Here is a 17,944-nt window from a genome sequence, read left to right as displayed (position 1 = left end):
GGAGTTGAAACTCCTTCTGACAGGGGATTCTGCTAGATGTTCCCAGTAGACCCTCACAATACGTTTGGGCCTGCCAGGTCGGACTAGCATCTTCCCCCACCATCGGAGCCAACTCACCACGAGGTGGTGATCAGTTGACAGCCCCGCCCCTCTCTTCACCCGAGTGTCCACAAGTCTGATGACACGACCACAAAGTCGATCATCGAACTGCGACCTAGGGTGTCATGGTGCCAAGTGCACGTGTGGTCACCCTTATGCTTTAACATGGTGTTCGGTATGGACAAGCCGTGATGAGCTCAGAAGTCCAATAACAGAACACCACTTGGGTTCTGATCGGGGGGGCGTTCCTCCTAATCACGCCCTTCCAGGTCTCACTGCCCCAGCAGAACGATGGCGTCGCCAGCGGGAGCGCTCTGCAGCACACCCTCTAAGGACTCCAAAAAGGGTGGGTCTCTGAACTGCTGTTTTGGTGCATAGGCACAAACAACTGTCAGGACCCGTCCCCCTCTTCCCTCTCTTTCACCGGGGTGAACCCCAACATACAGGCGCCGAGCCGTGGGGCAATAAGTCTACCCACACCTGCTCGGCGCCTCTCAACGTGGGAAGCTCCAGAGTGTTAAAGAGTCCAATCACTCTCAAGAGGACTGGTACCAGAGCCTAAGCTGTGTGTGGAGGTGAGCCCAACCATATCGAGTCGGAAGTTCTCGACCTCACACACCAGCTTGGGCTCCTTCCCTGCCAGAGACGTGACATTCCACGTCCCTAGAACCAGCTTCTGCTGCCGGGGATCGGCTCGCCAAGGTGCCCGCCTTCGGCCACCGTCCAGCTCACACTGCACCCGACTCCTATGGCTCCTCCCACAGGTGGTGAGGCCATGGGAAGGGGTACCCACGTTACCCTTTCGGGCTGTGGCCGGCCTGGCCCCATGGGTGTAGGCCACCAGGTGCTCGCCCTCGAGTCCCACCTCCAGGCCTGGCTCGAGAGGCGGGCCCCGGTGACCTGCGTCCGGGCAAGGGAAACCTCAATCCATCAATATTTCTCATCATAGGGGTCTTTTAGCCGTGCTTTGTCTGGTCCCTCACCTCGGACCTGTTTGCCATGGGTGACCCTGCCAGGGGCGTGAAGCCCCAGACAACTTAGCTCCTAGGATCATTGGGACACACAAACCCCTCCACCACGATAAGGTGACGGCTTCCAGGAGTCGTTGTAGAAGTTCTTTTTTTTTTATTAATTAATTTTTTTACAAATTATTGAGCAATCTAAAGTGCTGAAAATGGCTTTTTCTCTTTGACAATGCAATGTTAACATGCAGTTGTTTTTTTCTTTTTTCTTAATTCCTGAAGAGCGATGGCTGGCACGGTGACTGACTGGTTAGCACATCTGCCTCACAGTTCTGAGGACCGGGGTTCAAATCCCGACCCCGCCTGTGTGGTGTTTGCATGTTCTCCCCGTGTCTGCGTGGGTTTTGTCCGGTTTCCTCCCACATCCCAAAAACATGTGTGGTAGGTTGATTGAAGACTCTAAATTGCCCGTAGGTGTGAATGTGTGCGCGAATGATTGTTTGTTGATATGCGGTCAATCTCATTTTTGTCGTGTGCTGCATTGCTGGTACAGTTTCCCTCAGAGTTGCATTATGACTGTGAAACCATATACATTTTTCATCTCCTCATTATAGTATTACATATGCTTTACTTATGGATAACTAGCAAAAATAACTGCAATATCACCCTGCGATTGGCTGGCGACCAGTTCAGGGTGGACCCCGCCTCTCGCCCGAAGATAGCTGGGATAGGCTCCAGCACACCCGTGACCCTTGTGACAGTAGCAGCTCTCACTTTGTGGAAGGTTGGTGGGCCCGAAATTAAAGTGTGAAATATGTGACATGAAACTTTTTGATTCTGTACGTTCTAAATAATGGGGATTACTGTATATTTTCTGTGGAACACACACAGAATAGAAATAATAAAATACATTTGTAAAAACATTCATTGAGAGAGAAAAACAAAAACAAAAAAATTCATCGAATTTGTATATAGGTTTATTAAAACATCCATCCATCCATCCATTTTCTGAGCCGCTTCTCCTCACTAGGGTCGCGGGCGTGCTGGAGCCCATCCCAGCTGTCATCGGGCAGGAGGCGGGGTACACCCTGAACTGGTTGCCAGCCAATCGCAGGGCACATACAAACAAACAACCATTCACACTCACATTCACACCTACGGGTAATTTAGAGTCTCCAATTCACGCATGGTTTTGGGATGTGGGAGGAAACCGGAGTGCCCGGAGAAAACCCACGCAGGCATGGGGAGAACATGCAAACTCCACACAGGCGGGACCGGGGATTGAACCCCGCTCCTCAGAACTGTGAGGCTGAGACTCTCACCAGTCGCCCACCGTGCCGCCTTCTTAAAACATTTGCAATACATTTAAAGTCTATGCTCCGATCCGGCCGCTTCCTCCGCCTTCAGTGCTTCAAGCTGCCTGTACAAGGCCGAGGTCAGGTCCACCTTGGGCCCCACATCCAGGCTCCATCCGGAGCCCCCAAAGTCTCTGTCCCCCAATAAAAAAACTGGACACAAGGTCCTTGTCGGGCCCCGTTGAGGCACCGCAAACACAAATAAAAACATAGGTCAGTTCTGAGACGTGAGTCATGAAACTACTTTCAAAATAATCTAATGATTGCCAGTGCAATATTCTGCCTTTCCTCAGGTTATATAATGCTCAGTTTGATTGGAAACAGGGGTAGTAACTGTACATAGTCGTCAAGAATTTGGTACACAATGTAAAGATTTCAGTCCACTTTTCAGTTTAAAGCAAAATTATGGACAGAAGTACCAAGGAATATCAGAATCAGAATCATCTTTATTTGCCAAGTATGTCCAAAAAACACACACAAGGAATTTGTCTCCGGTAATTGGAGCCGCTCTAGTACGACAGCAGACATTCAATTGACAGAGAAGACTTTTGAGACATCAAGACATTTGAGAAAAACAGTCACTGAGCAATAAAGGGTTGCGAGTTATCTGGTAATGCCGGTACATGTTTTTTGTTTTTTTTGACAATTGTGCAAAAAGATTCAGAGTCTTCGAGCACTTAGAGCAGTTCGAATGACTAATATTGCAATAGCCCGGTGCAATGACCAATGTGCAAAGGGCGCAGAGACTTCAAGCGATAGTCTGGGACAATGTTGATTGTGCAAATGTTGCAGATACTCCTCAGTCAGTGTGCAAATGGAGCAGATGCTACTCTGGCGTGAGTGGCCAGTATAGGTCAACAACAGATATGCAAATAGTGCAGCGTGGTGAGACTACTACAGTGAGTGCACGAGTAATATATAATTGGCCCGACAGAAATGTGACAACAAACTCAAGATAAAAAGCGTGTTCAGCTCCAGGTTGTGTCGGCCGCACCGCAGCTCCAGCCGCTCCACTTCCTGTCGATATGCAGATTCGTCACTGTCCTTGATGAGGCCGATGATAGTGGTGTCATCTGCAAACTTCAGGAGTTTGACAGCCGGGTGCGTTGAGGTGCAGTCGTTCGTGTAGAGAGAGAAGAGCAGCGGAGAGAGGACACAACCTTGGGGTGCCCCAGTGCTGATGCTACGTGTGGATGACGTGGCCTCCCCCAGCCTCACCTGCTGTGTCCTGCCTGTCAGGAAGCTGTAAATCCACTGGCAGATGGCAGGTGAGACGCTGAGCTGGAGAAGCTTGGAGTTCAGGGATGATGGTGTTGAACGCTGAGCTGAAGTCCACGAACAGGATCCTAGCGTAGGTCCCTGCACTGTCGAGGTGTTCTAGGATGAAGTGCAGTCCCATGTTGACTGCATCATCCGCAGACCTGTTCGCTCGGGAGAAGTTCACGTCAGTCAGACATTGGTGTTCCTTGATCACAAATCTCAAATTTGTCGCTGCAAATTGGGGTGGCAGCAGGGGTGGCATTTACCACCCGATGCCACCTCGGTAGATCAGGTCCGTCTCGTGCCTTTCACGTAGGATGCTGTTGCATGTCAGGCGCAGACACTGCAAACAAATGTAAAACATCAGTCTTCAATGAGACTACACGATCTAATGGGATCCAGTGCAATGTAATGCATATACGAAGGTTATATTCACCTTAACGCCATTGATGTCCAATGTATTAATATGTGAGGCTTTTATTTTGAAGTTGGTCCTTGCAGCACGTTGGCGGCGTGTTACGGTAATGCTTAGTATGAACAATCGTTGTTTCTGCTGGCTTGACTTTTTTACTGGAGGCTGGAACCGCAGTCACTTGTTGCACCCAACTTGCTCCACTGAGCTCTTCTCTTCAGGGGGTTGCTGGCTCTCTACTGCTCTCTACTGACCAAAAAGATAACTGCAGATATTTACACTGGAACAAAAACCTGTCAAATAAAGTGATCAGAGTTTGGGATATTAGAGTTTTAATACTGCTATTCTATTTGTTTAGTTTTTCCGTATTTTTAGGCTGTGATGTCAATTAAATAAAATTATCTATTAATTGTTTTCACACAATTAATAGTTCAATATACCTCTATGTACATCCATCCATCCATTTTGCCAGGGGTGTCTAAAATATATACAGAGGTGTGAATTTTATAAAACTGAATATTGTAGAAGGTTCATTATTTCCGTAGTTCAAAGAGTGACTCATTTCATACGGATGAATTAAACACATGGAAAAACACGAGGTCACACATTCCTTCATAAATTTGATACTGAAATCCATCCATCCATTTTCAACACCGCTTATCCTGGTTAGGGTCACGGGGCGCTGGAGCCTATCCCAGCTGACTTTGGGCAAAAGGCAGACTACACCCTGAACTGGTCGCCAGTCAGTCACAGGCCACATATAGACACAGACATCCATTCACACTGTCACTGAGTGGGAACTGAACCCACGCTGCCTGCACCAAAGTCAGGCGAGTGTACCACGACACCATCAGTGACGGTACTGAAAATCATTTACATTTTTTGGCATGTCATAATTGTAGTTTCTGGTGATGGTGAATGGGTTAATTCTTGTTAGCTTTCCAGAGGTCAATTTTGTCGCGGGCCGCATTGCTGGTACAGTTTCTCTCAGAGTTGCATTATGACTGTGAAACCATATACATTTTTCTTCTCCTCATTGTAGTATTACATATGCTTTTCTTATGGATAACTATAAAAAATAACTGCAATATCACCCTGCGATTGTCTGGCGGCCAGTTCAGGGAGTACCCCGCCTCTTGCCCGGAGATAGCTGGGATAGGCTCCAGCACACCAGCGACCCTCGTGAGGATAGGCGGAACGGGAGATGAATGAATGAATAACTGCAATATCTCAATGATATTATTTATTATCTCCAACGATGAGAAATTTTGGCAAAGAATTATGGAAATCGACAAAAATTATTTGGTTTTCTCCGGGCACTCCGGTTTCCTCCCACATCCCAAAAACATGCATGAATTGGAGACTCTAAATTGCCCGTAGGTGTGAATGTGAGTGCGAATGGTTGTTTGTTTGTATGTGCCCTGCAATTGGCTGGCGACCAGTTCAGGGTGTACCCCGCCTCCTGCCCGATGACAGCTGGGATAGGCTCCAGCACGCCCGCGACCCTAGTGAGGAGAAGCGGCTCAGAAAATTGATGGATGGATGGATATACGTAAATAAACAAATAAATACATACATATACACATACATTGAATAAATTGAAATCTATTAAAATAAATTCAAATTAAATCAGGAAATATTTGAATGTGTGTATGGGTGTTTATTTGATTTCGGGCACTTATGATTTTTGTTATTCTCAAAAATAAAATGTCACTAAAACGATATATACCTACATTACCAAAATTGTCATCTTTCTGTGAGTCAGAATCTGTTCATGTCCATATATATTGATTTAAGATATATATATTTTTTAATTTGGTCTTTTTGTCAGATACCCTATAGAAATGTCATTCCGCCACAATGGCATATTGATTAAAAATGTATTAATCTTGTGATGGTAATGACGTGATGGTAATGACGTTTCAAAGTTTTAAGCTAACTGTGCTATGCTGGTAGAGTTAGCTTAAATTTTTCTTTTAGCTTGCTAGTCCTGTACAACATTTTTATATGATTATCAAGTTTTTACAGGAAAATCTTTAAACATATTAACACTACAAGTCATTTAGTAATGACATGCAATAAAACTATTATGTGACTGAAGGGTACAAATGAGGAAAAAACTTACTCTTGCAGTTATCAAATTGTCTGACTTCTCTCTGGCCGAGCATGTGCTTGAGTGACAAGACAAAATGACACAGGGAAATAAAGAATCAGATTTTGAATAAACTTTATTGATATGAAAATGGTCAAAGTGGCGGTAATGACAGCAACTCTAAGGGACAGACTTATTTTAGTAATAATAAAAGACAGAATTTGAAATGTTTTGTATCGATGATGAGAAATCATTAATTCTATTATATTTTCAGGAATTTATGGTAAAAGTTACACCATTTTAGCATTTTTTTAGTCGGAAGATCGAGCTTCATATATGCAAACCCTGTGCAAGGGACAGGGTGACAATTGTAAAATATCACCATAAAACCGCTCAAAAAATGTCATCCTATACTAATATTAACATGAAATTTTAGACAACACATATAATTAGGCACGCCCACCGCTGGTTATTGAAATAATCTATTTAAATATATTTTTTCTTTAAATTTTACATCAAGGATACAAAAAGGCCTGTAATCAAATATACACCCATTTATGACTTTTCTTCCTGAGTTATGAAATAAATGAAGTTTTCCACAATACTCAAATGCATTGAGATGCATTTTTATACACGAATATTGAATGATGTGATAAAAGGCAAGAATAAATTAATAGAAAAGTGATGGATAAAAAAAATACATTGTCTATCTAATATTACCCAAAAAGTTTTCAATGACTTATTTTTTTTCAACCATTTTGTTAAATAAGATAATTTCCCATAAACAACAAAGTTGGGTTTGGAGCAAATCCCCATCTTCTGATAATGTGGTATTTTTCCAAAGAAGTTGAACCAAGAAGAAATGTCTTTATTCATCTCGATGGCATCCAAATGAATAAACATTTTCTTTTCCTGCAGTTGATGAATAGTTCTGCATGTCAACCCAAAATATCTTCAAAACAAATGAAGAGTGATAAAAAAGAGGATTTCATTCCATCCATCCATCCATTTTCTGAGCCGCTTATCCTCACGAGAGTCGCGGGCATGCTGGAGCTTATCCCAGCTGTCATCGGGCAGGAGGCGGGGTACACCCTAAACTGGTTGCCAGCCAATCGCAGGGTACATACAAACAAACAACCATTCGCACTCACAGTCATGCCTACGGGTAATTTAGAGTCTCCAATTAATGCATGTTTTTGGGATGTGGGAGGAAACCGGAGTGCCCGGAGAAAACCCACACAGGCACAGGGAGAACATCCAAACTCCACACAAGCTGGACCGGGGATTGAACCCCGCTCCTCACAACTGTGAGGCTGACGCTCTAACCAGTCGGCCACCGTGCCGCCAGGATTTTATTCCATAATTGGTAAAAGAGTGTTCATTGTCAACTTGTAATTTTTTCATATATATTTTCTGAATCTGTTTGGTGCATGATTTTATGAGTCCTCTTTAACTTGATTGATGAGAGAATACCAGCCATCCACAATATCTTCCCATCGAGATTTCTCCCTACAGGCTCATTCCAGCACATTAGGCCACATCCAGGATGCGTCATCACTGTGCACCGGCCAGTGAGCTTGAGCGTGACCGTGGCTGATCCTGATCCTGACCACCTGTTGCATCTTAGTGTTTTCTGCAGAGGCATGCTCAGATAAGAGCATGGAAACAATCCACAACCTGCTGCAGAAAACAAAAAATGTAATCACAACTCTAACTTTCAAGAAGTTGAATTGTCTCTCGACAGACTGATTTTCCAGGATGTCAATGAAAACTCTTCCCCTGGTTTTCATTAACCTTGGAGGGGAGATGCTTTCCATACTGGACCATCCCCTGCAAGCTCACAGCACTTCTGAGGGCAAGTCTGAAAAAGGTAAGTTGAAAACTTGCTTCTACCAGTCTTTCCAGTCATGTTGCTGTCATACAGTGTGCAAAACATTTTAAATATAAACATTTGTTTGTATTTTTGAATGTATAACAATTGTTTCCTGTCTTTGTTTTTTTTTTGGAAAGCTGCAGAACTGTGGTCTGAAAATGACAGAGAGGTACAGGCAATATGCTAAAGCAGGTGTTCACTCATCTTCGGTTGGGAGTCTGTAAAATTATTAAGTGCACACCTGCATGTGGGCATGGAATTCTCCAGAGCTTCACATGTGTTGGATTGTAATCCTTAGGTCGCTGGTTCGAATCCGGCTCGAAGGACCAATTTAATGTTGGATTTATCTCACCCAACACCAATAAAAATGCACAAAAGGAATGAAGACGCTGGTTTCTCTTTCTCATGAGGAGGGCGTATGGGAGATTGTTCAGATTCCAGCCTCTCAACACGCTCTAAACAATTCTCCCGTCGCTCCTGCATTTATTTGAAAATAGGAGGGTTTTACAAGACATCACGTTCTAAGCAACAAGACACAACACAAAACATGGGACCAACACCTGTCACGTCCCCGACCACATCCGACCACGTCCTTGGTCAAGGCGCCCTGCCATCGGATGATGCTGAGTCATCTTCTTGAAGGCGAGACATCTTCCTTTCTCAAAATGGTCCATAATACTAATGCAGGCTCAGCAAATAAATGATAACTTCTAAAATATATTTAACATTTCCCTCCTGTTTATCATGTATTTGCACAAATTCTCACATCATCTTACAGTCACTTCATTTCGATTTTTAACTGTAGAATCATTTTTATGAAACAAATACATTTACACTCAGAGTAAACTTGTCATACATGAATGTTGTAGTTTAAACATCGTAATCATTTGGATCAGGAAACAAATCAGTTAAAGCAAAATCATCATCATCATTATCATTATCATTATCAACAAACAGTAATGGATACATCAGCTCCATACGGTTCTCCATGGGGGTTATTGCTGTGGTGATTAATTTACTGATTAATGCCCGAATGCATGGGATACAAAAACATCCGCAAAATGTCAGAATGGCTGTACATTGAAGTGGCTATAGTTTATCCTATCAACATTTTTATTAATCGTACACCACCAGCATATGAAGGACTCAAATCCTCCTGCAACTTGGTCAGCTAATTTGTATTGATTTGGAACCCCACGAGGAACACCTATGGCGTCGATGTACGTTGGATTATTTTGCCCCTGCCAGGACAAATCTCTTTTTTGTCTATGTTCTAGATGGGACAAAAACATCGGCGCCCTTTCCATTAAATCTTGAACAGGCATAGGGTATACTGACACATGCAATATCAAAGTGATAATAGCGCACAATCCAGATATATCTTTAGGAAATCTATCAAAGAGTCTATCATCTCCGCACCACCACCAGATGTCGCTCCGTGATACTGGCATAAAATTTGGTCCGACTTTTAAGGTTACTTTACACTGTGTGTCGTTCAGTGGTCCTAATTTTTTGCCTTTACTCATCATGTTTATACAAGTGAAATTATTTGGTGCTACTAAAGTAGAAAACATTGGTTTGTGTTTATCTGCTTTTGTTACGGGATATATAGGATCCCATGATTTACACCTCTCAGTTGGTACAGTAGCGTTCATTCATGGAATAATACAATCTTGTGATAATTGTGCCGCAACTATGCGCAACAAAGGCCTGGGACCCATGCAAACCACACAATCTTTTCTCGCTACAGTTGCTGCTTGTTCCACCAATAGTAACCAATTGTTATTTTGTCCTGAAACTCCTGTGACAACAAGGAACCAATCATCAGTAGTTATGTTGTTAACCATCAAAATTTGTCCACCTTTCTTTGAAGTTTTCAATGGCATTTCTGGTTTAACACGGTTCCCATAACACAATGCTACTTGGAAGTGGGGATCTTTTCCGCCAGAATAGGCCCACAAGCTCACCATCAAACACACTGGGTGACTTGATTTGTATTTCAATATTAAACTATGGGCCATTTTTCTTATGTTAAACTTCTTTCTATGTTCTTTTGCTGTTTTTTGTGACCAACTGGACCAATCATAACCTGTTTCACCAATGAGGTGTTCCCATCCAAAGCCTATAGTTGGATACCAGTCATATCCAAATCCGCAATTTTGCCCATTCTCTTGAGCATCATTGGTGAGAGCCGCATATGGAATTATGATTAAAGCAGCTTGATTTTGGGGGGCACAAAATATTAAACCATTTTGCCGCGTTTGGAGGCCATGCCCACAGTTCTGATCATCAGCTGTACTCCTTTTGATACGAGTTAATGATTCAAAATCTTTCATTATTGGGTTCGTCATATTGGTCCAGTTGGTAGGTGATTTTCTATCTAAAAAATTGGTTGTATCATTTAGGGTGGGACGTACCATGTACCACAAAAACAAAACCAACACCATAGTAGCCAAAGTTGCGACGTAACCACTTACCGAATCAGAATCAGAATCAGAATCAGAATCATCTTTATTTGCCAAGTATGTCCAAAACACACAAGGAATTTGTCTCCGGTCGTTGGAGCCGCTCTAGTACAACAGACAGTCAATTTACAGAACACTTTGGAGACATAAAGACATTGACAAAAAACAATTGTGCAAAAAGATGCAGAGTCCTCTAGCACTTAGAGCAGTTCGAATGACTAATATTGCAATAGACCGGTGCAATGACCATTGTGTGCTTTTTTGTTTACTTTCAGCAGATACTTTTAAATCATTTTGATTCTCTAACAACTTTCTCATGTAATCAGCTAAGTTTGATTCGTCATCAAGTTCCCAATTTTGTTGAAACAACGGAAGTCTATAAGGTCTTCCAAACAATGTTTCGTAAGGTGTTCAACCTGTGGTGCTTGTAATGTTGATGTACATTTTAACGAGGTCAAGACACTGTGTCCATGACCTTCTTGTCTCTTCCATACATTTTTTCAGTCTATTCTTTATTGTCCCATTCATTCTTTCCACTAGACCTGCACTCTGAGGGTGGTAAGCACAATGGTTTTTCAAATTGATGTGGAACATGGTTCCTATTTTATTGATTATTTGATTTACAAAATTATCGCTGTAAAAGGTTTCAGGTATGCCATATCTTGGAATGATGTCTTGACATAGTGCTTTTGCCACCGTCAGAGCATCAGGTGATTTTGTTGGGAATAATTCGATCCATTTAGAAAATGCATCTATGATAACCAAACAGTACTCCTTTCCTTCACTTTGACTTAATTCTATGTAATCCATGTGAATGCGTTGAAAAGGGTATGTAGGCACTGGGAATTTACCTCTAGTAGGTCGCAATTGCCCTTGCGGATTATGTCGTGCACAGATCATGCATGCTCTCCAATAATTCTTTGAATATAAATTGAAACCATAGGTTGTAAAGTGTCGATGTATCTGTGCCACCATCCCTCCAGTTGAGACATGTGACACACCATGGCTCAATATAGCAGCCCATTTAAATAGGTTCTTTGGAAGTATTTGTTTCCCTTCTGTGCTAATGTAAATTTCATTTTGTAGTTTTGCACCTTGTTTTTCCCAATAATTGCGTTCTTGTTGTGGACTTTGTTGTTGCATGTCTTTTAGTGTTTGGTCATCTAAGGTTTGTTGTTCAATTTGTTTTTTTAAATCTAAAAATGGTTTATAGGCTGCTTCTTTCGCGGCTTTGTCAGCAAATGCGTTTCCTTTAGAAACCTTGTCAGTGCCAGATGTATGTCTGCACAATAAGTCATATCTGTGATTGTTTCACGTTGCTACTGTGTGTGCCCTTGTCTCAAGATAGCAGCAGCAACAGCTGTGTAACTAGGAACCACCCTAAGGAAATAAAAAGAGAGGAAGTGTGCTCAGAGCGGAAGGAGGTTGTAACTGCGTACAACTCTGTCCGTTCAACTCGTGAGTAAAAAGAACCAGTCTCTTGTCTTCCTTCCTTGTTTATTGTTTATTAAATGTTCTCGGTTGTTTGAACCTGACATTAACGTTCCTCAACGTCCAATTGCAAGTAATTTAGGAATTTCATCATCTACGGTCCACAATACCATCAAAAGGTTCAGAGAATCTGGAGAAATCACTGCATGTCAGCGGCAAGGCTGAAAACCAACGTTGAATGCCCGTGACCTTTGATCCCTCAGGCGGCACTGCATCAAAAACCGACATCAATGTGGAAAGGATATCACCACATGGGCTCAGGAACACTTCAGAAAACCAATGTCAGTAAATACAGTTCGGCGCTACATCCGTAAGTGCAACTTGAAACTCGATTGTGCAAAGCAAAAGCCATTTATCAACAACACCCAGAAACGCCGCCGGCTTCTCTGGGCCCGAGCTCATCTGAGATGGACTGATGCAAAGTGCAAAAGTGCAAAGGTGTTCTGTCCAACGAGTCCACATTTCAAATTGGTTTTGGAAATTGTGGTCGTCGTGTCCTCCAGGCCAAAGAGGAAAAGACCCATCCGGACTGTTATGGACGCAAAGTTAAAAAAGCCAGCATCTGTGATGGTATGGTTAGTGCCAATGGCATGGGTAACTTACACATCTGTGAAGGCACCATTAATGCTGAAAGGTATATATAGGTTTTGGAGAAACAAATGCTGCCATCCAAGCAACGTCTTTTTCTTGGACGCCCCTGCTTATTTCAGCAAGACAATGCCAAACCACATTCTGCATGTGTTACAACAGCGTGACTTCGAAGTAAAAGAGTGCGGGTACTCGACTGGCCTGCCTGCAGTCCAGACCTGTCTCCCATTGAAAATGTGTAGCGCATTATGAAGCGTAAAATACGACAACTGAGACCCCGGACCGTTGAACAGCTGAAGCTGTACATCAAGCAAGAATGGGAAAAAATTCCACCTACAAAGCTTCAATAATTAGTGTCCTCACTTCCCAAACGTTTATTGAATGTTGTTAAAAGAAAAGGTGATGTAAGACAGTGGTAAACATGACCCTGTCGCAGCTTTTTTGGAACGTGTTGCAGCCATAAAATTCTAAGTGACTGATTATTTGCTAAAAACAATAAAGTTTATCGGTTTGAACATTAAATATCTTATCTTTGTAGTGTATTCAATTAAATATAGGTTGAAAATGATTTGCAAATCATTGTATTCTGTTTTTATTTATGTTTAACACAACGTCCCAACTTCATTGGAATTGTGGTTGTAGTTACATGAACATTTTGTGTGGGAACCCGAATAATCATCCCATCATACTATAGAACATAATTGCTCCTGCCTTTGATAAATATTATTTGTATGGCTAATTTTGAAAAGAAAAAAAAGTCAAGGAAAAATTGTGGCAAGCTTTCATACAGGGAGGGCCAGATCCGCCCCATGGGCCTTAAATTTGACACCTGTGTGCAACATACGCTCTTTCGACACATCTTTCTGCGATAAGTTTTTATCTCCATGCCACAGACAGAAACCGCTCCCAACCCTTTGGCTAAAGAAGAGCTCAATCTACTGGCCCATCTGTTGAGATTGAGAACGTGTCCGGTTCTCAAATTGGCTTTCAGATCAACCTTATCATTTTTACCATGATGTGTAATTGTTCAGCTTCAAGTGGAGCTGGTGAGTCATTTGGAGTGATAAATATACAAACCCTGCAGGTAAACGCGCACGTCCATCGCGTGTTTCTGGAACTGCGGCGTGACTGAAATGTTTTCTATTTCAGGATGAACATTCAGCAACTCAGCTGGCTCAAATCGCCGCCCTTTTTGCAGAACAAGAGGAGATGCCAGATGATGTGAACAGTAACAAAGAAGATGACTTGCTGGCCATGATGGATGACCTCTGACCCTTCTGACATGTTAATATTCAAATCCTGTCTTCAAACCACTTTCCACTCTCCTGGAGCGTCGCGCATCGAAATAAAATTTCAAACAGATTATTTAAAGAAAGTTTGAATTCATTTATTGCCATTTTTGACACACTTAATCAAATATTTATTGACGATTATTGCTCTTTTGTATGACCTCTTTTAGAAAAATAATAGCCATAAAGCGCATTTCTTTGACAACAGAACCTAAGTGCAGTACAGTCGCGCGACCCCCTGAAGGTCTGCCATTAGCCCGCAGGTGGCGCTGTTGTGTTATTTGACCGGAAGTATGTGACGTATGTATAAACGTCATCACCTCACGTTTTCTGTATCCGGAAGTGTTAAGCATTCTCCCGCGAAGGCGTTTTTTTTGTGCGTATTTTTCAAATGGATTAAAGCGCAAGCTAATGCAGGTAAATGTTGGATATTGTACATACATGGAAAATAAGTTTTTAATGTTTTTTAGTTGTCGCTGTATAGTTTAAATATCAGTTACTGCTAGCCCATGTACAAAAATGGTTTCAGTAAATGGTAACGAAGATAAAGTTATTGAACTTAAAGTATATTTCACCAGAAAACCAGCAGCGTTCGCCTTTATTTGTGCCGCTTGTTCCAATATGAAATTGGTGTTGCGTGTTTGTGTATCTCTTACAGGTAAACATGCCCACACAGGGAAAGACCTCTTCGATAGAAATTCAGCTAAGATTTCCTCCCCCCTCCTATGTACTCTATACATATGAATTAACCTAATATGTGACAGTGGTTCCTGAACTTTTCACACCAAGTACCACCTTTAAAAAAAACATAACAAAAACAATACTTAGCTCTCCCAGTACCGCTATAATGACCGACATTAAAACATGTCGTAGGTCTGAGAGTTCATTAAACACGAGACCGTTTTTTTTTTGCCATTAAAAAGTTTATTTTAAATTATTAGAAGCCATTTCAACATTATACAGTTTGAAATTTGAAAAAAGAACAAGATCCGGATACAAGCGGCCGAAATTAGTTTCCTCGGCAGGGGTGTCCGGGCTCTCCCTTACAGATAGGGTGAGAAACTCGGTCATCCGGGAGGGGTTCACAGTAGAGCCGCTTCTCCTCCGCATTGAGAGGAGCCAGATGAGGTGGCTCAGGCATCTGTTTAGGATGCCTCCTGGATGCCTCCCTGGTGAGGCGTTCCGGGCACGTCCCACCGGGAGGACACCCCGGGGATGACCCAGAACACTCTGGAGAGACGACATCTCTCGGCTGGCCTGGGAATGCGTCATGATCCCGTCGGAAGAGCTGGAGGAAGTGGCTGGGGAGAGGGAAGTCTGTGCTTTCCTGGTCAAGCTACTGCCCCCGCAACCCGACCTCGGACAAGTGGAAGAAAATGGCTGGATGGCTGGAGCCATCCATTTTCTGTACCGCTTATCCTCACTGGGATCGCTGGCGTGCTGGAGCCGAACCGTGAGTGCTGCTTCTGCTGTAATTAAGTGACCAATTTGAACAAATAATTACTTGGGCATGTGTAACGATGACTCTCTTTTTATTAGTAATGCATAATCACAGCTGTACAAAAATAATCTTGTGTAAAAGAACTTAGGGTTAAAGGAACCAAAAGATGAATTATTTAATGTTAAACAAAAAAGTTAAAATAACAGTGGCCTCATTTGCTGTGGAGAAAATTGAAAAAATGAGTAAAATCTAAGACTACAACGTGAAATTACAAATTTATGTAATATCTCTCTCTCTTAGGTTGATTGACAACTCTAAATTGCCCGTTGGTGTGAATGTGAGTGTGAATGGTTGTTTGTTTGTATGTGCTCTGCAATTTGCTGGCAACCAGTTCAGGGTGTACCCCGCCTCCTGCCCGATGATAGCTGGGATAGGCTCCAGCACGCCCGCGACCCTAGTGAGGCGAAGCGGCTCAGAAAATGGATGGATGGATGGATGGATCTCTCTCTCTAATAATTTCATTTAATTAGTTTTTTTTTTTTTGTTTTTTTTTTTTGTTTTAAAGGAAATAAAGTAGGCGGAACGGTGGACGACTGGTTAGAGCGTCTACCTCACATTTCTGAGGACCAGGGTTCAATCCCCGGTCCCGCCTGTGTGGAGTTTGCATGTTCTCCCCGTGCCTGCGTGGGTTTTCTCCGGGCACTCCGGTTTCCTCCCACATCCCAAAAACATGCGTGGTAGGTTAATTGACAACTAAATTGCCCGTAGGTGTGAATGTGAGTGCGAATGGTTGTTTGTTTGTATGTGCCCTGCGATTGGCTGGCAACCAGTTCAGGGTGTACCCCGCCTCCTGCCCGATGATAGCTGGGATAGGATCCAGCACGCCAAGGAAGGAGAAGCGGCTCGGAAAATGGATGGATGGATGGATAGGAAATAAAGTCAGAAGGCCAATTCTGACCTAATTTCTCTCTTAAAAATCATTTCAAGTGTTTATGTTCTAATTTCTTGGTGGTAAACTTTAGCTTTCCACCTGCTTTGATATAATCCAATATATAAAAAAAAAAAAATGGAATTTCACTCTTTCAATGGAACTACTGAAATGAAATGCTAATTCACTGAGATGCACCTATACATTATTTTTGTAGAGGCAGAATTTCAGAGCCACATAGTAGGCTTTGGACAGATTTATATGAACTAAAAATACTTCGATATACTGTACTTACCGGTCAGATGATTTACGCTGGAAATCACTTTCTCTTTTGTCCTAAACCAAAAAAGCATGGGGTCATCGTACACAAAAGCATTTGAGAAATTATTCTTGACTGTTGTTGCTCCACTGTATCATAACTAAATGACTCTGGGACTCACGTAGTTGTCTCTGTAGGTCCAGTCCGGGTACCTGGTGGCGTGGATCCGGCTGAGCCGCTCAGATTCTTGGAAGTAACTGAGCTGCTCAGCCGGCGTCAGCGACTTCCACTGTGGACATCACCAAAGTGTCAGCGCACACATGCAGAACAACACCAGACAAGCGACGAGGACGTTTGTCGCAAACACAACTCACCATTTGCCCCAGGACCTTGTTGACAGCGGCGCTGTCTTGCCGTGGCGCAGCGGCCTTCACGAAAGGCCGCTGCTCCTTCATGAAAATCATGAATGCGTTTGGTGGCTTTTTGATATAAGACGCGGTGTCCCCGCATTTCCTCCTCTTTGTGCTAATTGCAAAACAAAGCATCAGCATGTCGCCAGGAAAGACATTTTACAGAGAATACTGACTCTGAATTCGCTGGCGATGGCCGAGGAGGATGGCGAACTGGGCCCGGCACCAGCTTGGAAAAGGTCTGTCTTAATCTCACCACCGACGGTGCACCGCTGACCTGCAAAAAAAAATTGTTAACAACGTACTTTTTATAACTACTCAGTTGTAACAAGTAACTAAAATTCCTCAACAGCAGAATAAGAAGCACCATAAAACATGATTTAAGATAGGATAATATTGTATCCCCAATGAGCAAATGCAACAGGAGCACACAGTACATTATTTATCAAATAATAAAAATACATAGTCAGAAACAAAGCTTTATACAATGACTTTCTTAAACCAAAGTGGCTTGTGACCCACAACCCCCCCCCCCCCCAAAAAAATAAAAAAACGGGCACTTGTGTCTATGGATGAAGATCAATTATTACAGTATGGAATCACATTTTTGCTGCGTGTTCCAAACATTTCCATGTGCGCATTTGAGATTTATGTATGAATCGTCTCCTACCTGCTCTCGTTGGTTGAGCATCTTGCCCGAGTCCGCGCTCACCACTTCTAAAATGGTTTCCCACTCTCGATCATCCATCATGTCACTCGGAATGGGCTTTTCTTGGTCACTTGGTATTTATGTCCTTCCCACTATTAGGACCGCCCAAAATAAGTCAATCCGCCAATCACACGGCGAAGACTGGGGTGCTCTTTGTGACGTCACGCGTCAAGTTCAAAGAGCGGCGATGGCTAAGCTAACGAGCGAGCTAGCTAACTGACGGCCAATTTGACCGACATTTTGTCCACTCCACCCCGAGGAAAATAATAAAAACGCCTCTTTTGACCTTCAGAGACCATCACAATATGGTG

General features: G+C 42.8%; 2 protein-coding genes across 2 annotated transcripts in view; one reads left to right on the top strand and one right to left on the bottom strand.

Annotated features, from left to right (window-relative positions):
• The window catches only part of LOC133471492 (protein OSCP1-like), a 55,491-nt gene extending 41,622 nt beyond the window's left edge, over positions 1 to 13,869 (top strand). Inside the window, exons 4-5 of the mRNA XM_061761061.1 lie at positions 13,629 to 13,643; positions 13,747 to 13,869. Of these exons, the coding sequence (XP_061617045.1) occupies positions 13,629 to 13,643; positions 13,747 to 13,869 (138 nt within the window). The remainder of the gene's footprint in view (positions 1 to 13,628; positions 13,644 to 13,746) is intronic.
• Positions 13,870 to 16,617: 2,748 nt separating this feature from the next.
• Positions 16,618 to 17,065, bottom strand: LOC133471135 (sex-determining region Y protein-like). Its single transcript, XM_061760371.1, has 2 exons — positions 16,889 to 17,065; positions 16,618 to 16,803 (listed from the first exon to the last, which is right to left on the bottom strand). The coding sequence occupies exons 1-2, from the start codon at positions 17,063 to 17,065 to the stop codon at positions 16,675 to 16,677; spliced, it is 306 nt and encodes a 101-aa protein (XP_061616355.1). The 3' UTR covers positions 16,618 to 16,674.
• Between the last annotated feature and the right edge of the window lie 879 nt (positions 17,066 to 17,944).

This window comes from Phyllopteryx taeniolatus, chromosome 21 (genome assembly GCF_024500385.1).
Source record: "Phyllopteryx taeniolatus isolate TA_2022b chromosome 21, UOR_Ptae_1.2, whole genome shotgun sequence".
NCBI lineage: Eukaryota > Metazoa > Chordata > Actinopteri > Syngnathiformes > Syngnathidae > Phyllopteryx > Phyllopteryx taeniolatus.
The sequence above is the reverse complement of the archived record's forward strand: the minus strand, read 5'-3'. Positions and strand labels throughout refer to the sequence as shown.